The 9501-nt window shown below is 42.1% G+C and overlaps 1 protein-coding gene across 1 annotated transcript; it reads right to left on the reverse strand.

The window, feature by feature from the left end:
- Positions 1 to 370: 370 nt before the first annotated feature.
- On the reverse strand, positions 371 to 8949 carry LOC309688936 (aquaporin-4-like). Its single transcript, XM_082505032.1, has 5 exons — positions 8802 to 8949; positions 5536 to 5983; positions 5242 to 5406; positions 4314 to 4394; positions 371 to 847 (listed from the first exon to the last, which is right to left on the reverse strand). Exons 1-5 carry the CDS (start codon positions 8834 to 8836, stop codon positions 611 to 613), a joined length of 966 nt encoding a protein of 321 aa, XP_082361158.1. The 5' UTR covers positions 8837 to 8949; the 3' UTR covers positions 371 to 610.
- Between the last annotated feature and the right edge of the window lie 552 nt (positions 8950 to 9501).

A 9501-nucleotide genomic window follows, 5' to 3' on the forward strand; every position in this document is an offset into this window, starting at 1 on the left:
CTGCAACCCCCTGATGTTGTGAGCACAACAGAAAGATCAATGAATAAATTAAGATTGAGGTTATGAAAACTTAATGTTGGACCCTAACAAGTGTTGTTGGCTGCTGACATCATAAAACACCGGAGTGCGCGTGCTGTGAGCGCTGACTTTTAAGCGCGTCAGTGTTTTCTGGCAGAAAGTCGGCAGAAATGACACTCAGACTGAAGACGAGAGAGAATCAGAGAGTGTTTGTTTGCAGGGAGCTCAGCACTGACGTTATATTGCATCCATATTACCCGGAGTGTTACTGAGGGTGGGACAAGGTCACTTCATGGTTGCTGTTTGTCTTTCACGTCCCCAGTTTTCCTGCCACACAGAAAACTGGAAATCCATATTACATGAGCACAAACACACACTTTCAGCAGTTTCTTTTTATTTACAGCATTTCTTTTGAAAGCCTTGCAGCCCTTTACTTAAAACTAGCCAACACAAGCTTTTTGGTTGCCAAAAGAAGAAGCCCCCCCCTCGTGAAGTGTTCAGTCTTCCTGCTTCAACCATGACTGTTTTAATGCGCCCGTCTACAGGAGCAGACTGCAGCATTTGGAGCATTGGTGCTTTCTTTTCTTTCTAGTCACACAGAGGACAGCACCTCCCCAGACACCTCCCTCTCCCTCCTCTCAGCTCTTTCTACATCCATGACAGTGAAGAGAGGCTCCTGGGCCGTGGCTGAATCCTGGCGTTGTTTAGCAGCAGTGAAGGGCGTCTTCACGAAAGTCTCGCGTTTCTTCACCTCTGGGTCGGGGCAGAACAGGTATTCATAAAGAGCTGCAGCCAGGGTGCCACCCATTGACGGACCCACCCAGTACACCTGGCACACGGAAAACACAGAACACACAGGTGATCCTGAGGATGCTCAAACTAAGGTCTGCGCTTTCATTTCAATAGAGCTCGGGGACTTTAAACAACACAAACCAAGACAACAAAGAACTTTTCAAATCAAAGTAATACATTTACGAGAGAAACTTGTTTTAGTAAAGGAAGGATATTTCCAATTTTCAAGGTAAAGTTCAAAAGGAATTCACATATTTAACTCCTGAAGTGCTGAGATCAAAGATCATGTTGGAAACAAAGTCCTAGGATCAACAAAATTAAACGTTTGTACAAAATTCACAGAAAAACAGTTGCTGAGATATGAGATAAATCCTGCTCTTTACGTTTCCTTCTTATTTTTTCAGTCATTAAGTGCTTTTTCTTCTATTTTAATAACAAAATCAAACTTTGTGTAAATGCCTCGCCATGATGTGCTGCTGCATCACTGTCTCAGCTTACAAAACAAAAACACTGGAGCAGAGATTTGTTATAGAAAAGGAGAAAACAGAATAAGTAATGAGACTTTGGTTTTCTCAGGCCGCATCTAAGGAAAGTGTCGGGCAGCCCATTATCGCCTGAACCAGGCCACTGATGTAAGTGAAGATACAGATAGAAAGAAAATCCACACAGAAAGACAAAAAGGACAAAGTGGTGCTAACAGCTGAGAGCACCATCATCTAAACTGATGACAATAAACATTCTAGTTATGTGACGGACTCACATCTCTGCTGGACTGGCAGGCAGTGTTTACTGTGATAAATTCAAACTGATGAAAAGCTGTGCCATAAACAAAACACTTCAAATATCCATTTACTTACAATGTTATATGTTAGAAACGGCCTTAAGGGCTAAAATATGAGGATAAAAAGACATTTAAAGGCTGTACTTGTTAAAGTTGATGTTTTTCCTGCTGCTTGGCTGATGTATCCTGCAGCGCTGTGACACAGAAATATAATGATCAATCAATAATTCATCCAGCCCAGATCCTGTTTTTCACGTAGGTGGAAACAGATCAAATAAACCACTTAAGAGAAATTCTGACTTCACAATGAACTCGTTTCCAAACTTCTGGTTTTGGAGCTCCGAGCAAACATGTACAGACTGTCTGCAGCATCTGCATCCAGAACATTTTCACATCATGTCCTGTTACACTGTGAATTTTTGGCTTACTGTTCCTGCATGCCAGCGTGGCAGTGTGGTGCAGTGGGAAGCACGTCTCACTGAGAAAACCCAACATCCCATTTCTTTTGGTCAGAAGTTTGCAGAGATATTTGAAGAAGAAAATTCTGAAATTCAGTTCAGTTCAATTGTACTTATATAACACCAAATCACAAAAACAAGGTGCTTTATATTGTAAGGGAAGGACCCCACAATAATACAGAGAAACCCCCCAAATCAAATAACCCCTGTGAGCAGACGGTGGGAAGGAAAAGCTCTTTTCTAACAGGAAGCCTCCTCGGGCAGGGCCAGGCTCAGGGATGTGCAGCTGCAACCAGCTGGAGACGAGAGAAATTTACACATGAAGGCCAAAAATGTCTTTAGAACAAAGTTTTACTTTTAAACCAAGTCTAAGTGTTGCCTGGCGCAGCTGCAGGGGGGAAGCGGTGCAGTGAGCTCAAGGGGGCGGGACCGGGAGGCAGGTGAGCCACAGGTGGTGGCGACTGTGTGATGACAGGGTCTTCTTTCTTTGTCTATATAGTGACGGCAGAGAGAGCTGGACCGGACTGTTACCTGTGCAGAACTGTCAAATAAATACAGACACATTGTGTGTAGCGCATACTTCACAATCTCCTTCTTTGGTTTCTTAATTTTGAAAATCGCTCCTTTTAAAGTCTGGAGGGGACGTGACTCATCCATACCAGAAGCACCGAACTGTCTTAAGTTACAAAGTTAGAACTAAAACAGCAGTGACATCCAATCCAGCGACTGCCATGTTCACGATGCCAGCCCCACAGCAGCAGGTACAGGTAAAAGTGCGAAGGCAGAGGAAATGAAAGAGAAAGTGTCTCCCTGTGAAACGAGACAGTGCTGTGTGAAAATGATGAGAAGCAGAAAGAATATCAAAGCTGTACAAAGGAGAGAGACTACAACAATCTCCAAGATCAAAATCTAAACAAGAAATGACTTCAAAGCTGAAAGAGCACACAAAGACCCAGAATACTAACGAGGCGTCGGGACAGCAGCGCAGACTCGTTTCAGTTTCTCTGCTTATTGTCGAAAAGAGCTCAGAGAGAATTCGTCTTTGTTGTTGGAGAAAACTTTCCAAACAAAAAGCTGGCATTGGCCACATTGGTACAAAATCCCCCATCGCATCCAAAAAGGGTTGAAATCACCAACACTAACAGAATCAGCTGCAAGATGAGTTTGATATCAACACAATCTGACGCACAAACGACGCATCGTCACCTCTGTTAGAGCCCATCTATAGAGAAATGTTTTGATACTGTTTCAGTTATTATGCTACATGTTTGATTTTGTATAACATGTTGTTAGAGAATAAATGCTGCGCGTTTGTGTCGGGTAAGAAAGCATTACAGCGCATGTGTGGTAGCAGGTTAGAGTGAGCCAGGACGGGAGTGTGCGCTGCAGCAGCAAATCGGTTTTTGTTTGTATGTACGAGTCAGAAATAAATCCGAACAGCTCACATTAAGAACTGGAAGAATGATTTTTTCAAAGCTTGGGACAGAAATTCGCCACTACAGCCTCTGATGTACGAATCCAACAGACAAAACAGTTCTTTTTCTTATGTTCACTTATCCAAACATAATCAATCAGGTTCAGCAGTGACACAAAGGTCGTCATCACCTCGATCAGCTGAAGGCCTCTCAGTTTCGTTATGAATGTGTCGAAGCATGTGCGCGATCACACACACGGACAGGTCTGCTGCTAGAACACGGCCATGTTTTACAAACCAAGAACGAACTATAATATTAGCAGAGGTTGAACACACAGGACAAGCTTCAAGGCCTGCTGTCAGCTGTAACCTCGAAGCCGTTAAACCGCCGAAGAACGATTAAAGAACAGGAAAAAACACAACACATTGTAACTCATATAAAGATGCAAACTGTAACAGGTAAACACATCATTTATTTGTATCTGTATGGAGACGTCTCCAGTTTAGCTGTTGTTGCAGTTGCTATGAAGACTTCCTGTAAACAGCACTAATCACTGCAGCTGTGTTGCTGCCGTGTGCTGCCTTGCAGACAGTGTCAAACAGCATGCCTGCTGCTGGAAACGACGCTATAAAAACAAAGCATTGTGGACCAGACTCTTAATGACCTGAAACTCCCTACAAAGCTCCATAAAGCTGAGGGCAACTGCAGATTCTTATTGAATTTATGCCTATAACTATTTCCACACATTAACTGTATAATTTCTGAAAAATATTTGGGACTGAAATTACTTTCAAAATGGCAAAAGGTGCACTCACTCTGCATTTTGAATATTAATCAAAATGTTGTTACCCAGTGGTTTTCCCAGGACCATGTGACCATCGCTGGGCCGAAGGACCGAGCAGGGTTCATACTGGCTCCAGTGAAGGGAATCTGAGGGAACAGTCACAACCAGGCTATGAACCTCACAAGCAAAACAACAAGCCTTAAAGGTTTGAGTTAAGGACAGCTGGGCTTCGTTTTAGGAGCCTGAAGATGCTTCAGCTCTCACAAGCAGTGGTTAAAGACCTCCACCAGCTTTTAGAACTGCAGAAGCTTCTTGGATAAGCAGTGAAACGTTTTCATGAGCTTAAGAAGAAGGTCAGCTGCCTTTAATTCAAGCACCGATGACTACTGTGAGCTGGAGGACTGACCTGTCTCTTAAACTGATGATCTACCAAGTGTTGTCACATCTGGCTCCATCCTGTTCTCCTGACTTTGTGAAAACACTCAGTAACCATTCAGTCGTCTAACCGACTGAGGGACTGAAACAAGCAAATCAAAGTGCTTTCACTGTCCACACTAACAGTCACAGCTCAGTGCTCACTGGAGTCTTTCACTGGAGCTAAATTACATACATCAATAATGTAAATCCTATCTCTACACTACAAATCACACAGTTAATCACATAATTGAAGGTTGGCTTTTGTGGCTTCATCACAGCTGCAGTAACGTGAGAGACTAAACTGGACCTTCCTCTTTATGCTGTTGGTTCCTCTTTGAATAGTTTTGATTCTGCTTTAGAATTATTACATAACACTTATGAATTAACACAGCATGCATGCTTCAGGTTTTCCATCAAACCAAAGGGTGATGTTGAAGTGTCGTATCCACTCTGCGGTGAACTGAGCTTTGAAAAAGTAATCTGTAACATGTTCACATAATAAGCTGTTCACGATTACAATGAACTGAATTTCTCCCACATCACGATGAATCACTGCACAGGTGTCTGGGTACTTACAGCAAACAGATGACCAACACAAACAGAAAGGCCGATAGCCAAAGCAGATGAACCTTTGAGATCTTTACGTTTGTGGTCACAGGTGGCAAAGATGGTGAAGATCAGCTGAAAGGTGATGAAGACTTCTACGACCAGGGCGGTACCCACAGAGATGCTGTCATTCACCTGTGTGAGTAAAACACACTCACGTGAGCATGTAGTCAGATGAATGTATTCACAGGTAAAAGGTCGGTAGTGGAGAATAAAACTGTCACACATAGTCACACATTTAAAGACACACACTCCTGCTCTTACCTCAGTGACTCCCATCCCACCCCTAACAGCGGCTGGGGTGATCCCGTACAGTACGGCCGCCCCAACTGTGGCTCCCACACACTGGGCCAGGAGGTAGAAGACTGCTTTAGCCAGGCTCAGCTTCCTGGTCACAACCATGGCTACTGTGACCGCTGGATTGATATGAGCCCCGCTAATGTGGCTGAAGCACCGCACCATGGTGGCAATAGTCAGGCCAAAGCAGAGAGAGATGAGCACGAGGTCGGGGGGGTGGGGATCCTCAGTGCCCCAGTTGATGGTTGAACCGAGGCCAAGCAGGACAAAGATCAGCATGGCAGAGAACTCAGCCGCCACACAGCGCCAGAACTCCTTGGTCCAGATGCCCTTAAAGGCAGTCATAGCTTTGTCTTGAGTGAAGCACGATGGAGGCCAGGACTGAGACTGTGGTTTACAGGGAAAGCAACACCTCCTGGAAGAGAGCGTAGAGACAGGAAACATGCTGTGAGAGGGGGTTGTGGCCTTTTAATGGGGAGATAACACATGGACAACGTGTTGGTTTCAAAATGGTCACGATGAGTGCGGCTCACCTGCATTTGAAAAGAGAGAGAGAGTAGAGCAGGTTGGCCACCTCATTTGTTAGTTTTGAGCTTGAGTGGTTCTGTGCTTGCACCCACTGTGGACCGAACCTTTCTCTGCTCTGCACCATGGCCTGAGCTTTAATTTGCTTTGTAAACTGTGTGACAGGAAAGCTCACTTTCTATTTCACTGCAGATAAACAAGTTCACACTATTCAGGCTGAGGGGGTCTGAGAATTACTATCATTATACTGTATCAATGCAATCTACAAGGAGGGAAATACTATTCTATTCTATTCTATTCTATTCTATTCTATTCTATTCTATTCCATTCTATTCTATGACTTTTCTTCTCATGTAATATTAAGACTGTTAACCTGCCTAATCAAGATTTAACTCGTCAAGCATGGCTCAAAAAAGTATGTGGATGTTCTAGTTTCTGAAAGTGTGATGTTTTTAGTGTTTGTCCAAATAAATAAATAAATCACAGATGCCTACCCTGGCTGATGGGGTAAGGGCACCAGGTGCATATTAACAAAAACAACATTAATAATATTTACTAAACAACTTAATATGAACTAGATTTTGACTCGTGGCCTCATCATGAGATGGTGCTTCCAGGTAGCTAATAAGGAATATCCCACTTAATAGGCTTTATCAACTTCCCGTGCTTTAATGGTGCATACCAGATTAACAAACTAATGTTTTTTTGTAATTAGTTGCAGTGAGAAAATTACACAGTGGGCTTTGAGCTTACAGAGCCCTTCAGGGCGTGAACCAGTGTGGAGAATTGCCCACTCTGCACAGTCTGCCCTCATTTCTATTTTTAGCTTTCAAATGCCTTTTAAATTTCTATCTGAGCTTTTGGATTGATTGCATTTGTAATTGACCACACAAGGATGCTGCTGTATACTAAAATCTGCTTAATTACATCATGATAAATGATCAAAAACTGCAAATTAATGCATACAAATTGTAACGGGACAAATGATGGGTCAGGGACTCTTCTGGAGGGTCAAGCAGACCCTGCAGATAATTAAAAAAGATAAAAACCATGGGGAGCGATCCAAAGATCCACTGTCTCATTAGCTACTCTAATTGGTTTCAACCTAGATGTTCATGAATTTATTTTAATGAACCACATACTTTGACATTAAATCAATCTTTGCTGCAGACGATAAATGACTGAAAGCTAGCTTTTTGGTAATAATGTTTAAGCATGTACACTAACAACACCGACAGAGCCACAGATCTGGCACACATGGCCAGATCAGTCTTTCACCAAGACTCTCAGACTCATTTGTTTGTAGATCACAGTGGTTTCTTTGTCTGTTTGATCTATCTGGGAACAATGTGATACCATCCGAGCCAAGAATTTCACACAGTGCAATAATTGTGTGGGCCTCTTTTTGATTTTGTAGCGTGTGCACAAAAACAGTGCTACTGTCATACATTTGAAGGTTTATGTGGAATCCAAGTACAGAAAACATTTTAGATGTACTGCTGTGTGCAGCTATAGTTAGTAAGGTTAACCCACAACATAAAATGTAAATAGACATCAGAGTTTATGTAAAATCAGAGGTCTTATTTTATTTATGAGACATGCTGTGTTTTAAAAAGGTTGTTAGATCTTAGATGCAGTGTAAGGAGCAGAGCTGAAGGCAAAACCTGCCCAGCTATGTTCCAGCCCTCAGTGGTTATGAGTTCTGGGTGCAAAATGAACACGACTGCAGATACAAACCATAAACAGAGTTTCACTGTGAAATCCACTAAAAAGTTGATGTTGACAAATCCAGTGAGCAGATCCTGGAAAATCATTTTTTTCTGCTAATATTGAACATATCGTCTACATAATATAATCTAAAAGTGAACATGAAACCCATAAAATTATCAGGAAAGTGTTTAGGTCACGGGGCAAGAAACATGAGCCCCATAAAACTGGAACTCTATTTGCAACCGCTGAGGACGCCCCCTGCTGGCCATTCAAAAGTCTGTCGCGCACTTTTGCCTCACAGGAAGAAGGTCCTGAGTTGGACTCACACTAACATGTAAATGTGATCCTTTTCTTCAAAAACAAATAAATTCTTCATTTCTCAAGTTAGAAAACATTTTGTTTTTAGCACCATTAAGCTTTTAATGTGACCCACAGTAGCCCGGATTTTATTTGCCAGATTCCCTGCAGGATTATTATTTATTTATTTGGAGATGGAACAGAGAGGCAAACACTCAGGGCGGATTAAATGATTATGATGCAGGTGTTTGCCTTTCTGTTCCATTAAAAATATCCTTTATTCCTATAAGTTTGTCACTGTTGCTCCTTCATTTATTTATACAATGTAAACAGAAGAGAAGAGACATGAAAGCCTTCTATCGCTTCTCAACAGCAGCAGTAAAATAATAATAATGATAATAATTCATTTTTTTCTTAGCGGGAATAATTGAATATCCAGAATAACGAATTTATATTAAAACAAAATAAGCATTAAAATAAGGATGTAAACTACAACCAACAATATTATTACCATTAATGGCCTTAATGTGAATATATAATTTAAAACAACCTGAGTTGAAAGTATGAAATTGATATTTTTCAGCAATATAACATTTTGCTCTATAATCAGTTCTGGAAGCTAAAACCGAATGTGTCGGCCCAAACAAAACGTCTCCTACCGTGTTGTTGCAGCTCCGGTGAGTCTTTACGCGTGTACTCACCTCAGGCGCTCCAGAGCCCCGCCGCTCTCCGTCATGACTCCACCAGCAGAACGGCTGTTTCTGGCTTTTATAGCGGGGCTCTGTGCGTGAAAGCACAGTTTGTCTGTTAGTGATTAGGGTCTAGCTTGGCCTGGTCTGACCTCGATGGGCAGAAATGGCAGAAAATGAAATGACTGTGGAGCAGGGGCGTTTCCAACATTTTTCTGTGAGGTGGCACAGAAGGGGTACAGAGAAGGGCTCATGCAGATTGATTACATGTTCAAGAGTCTTAGGTACTATTCACAGTCCTACAGGAAATATGTAAATAAAATATTTGGGAAATGACATAAGGAGATTTAGTGACTTTGCCCTGTACTGGTCCTATACATGGTCTTGCACCACCTCCTTGTACTACTGAGGTTGACACCTGCGTGATTTCTGTTGTGAACTGACACTTTATAAATAAAACTGAACTGTACTGAACAATTAATGTGAGTTTTATAGTGCACAACGAGCAGAAAAGATCAGACAGAGCATGCGATTCCAGCCCAGACTTACAGTTTTATATTCTCAAAGCCATTTGTCCTAAAAGGCCGACCAAAAAACACTGACATGAAGCAATGAGAATGATCCACTAAGACTTAAACATTTTATGAAGAATATTCTCGCAGCTAACAATTGAAGATTGAAGGCAGAGCTTGGAGATGGTAAACAGCAATTC

The sequence above is a fragment of the Aulonocara stuartgranti genome (genome assembly GCF_965226115.1).
Source record: "Aulonocara stuartgranti genome assembly, chromosome: 15".
NCBI classification, from domain to species: Eukaryota; Metazoa; Chordata; class Actinopteri; order Cichliformes; family Cichlidae; genus Aulonocara; species Aulonocara stuartgranti.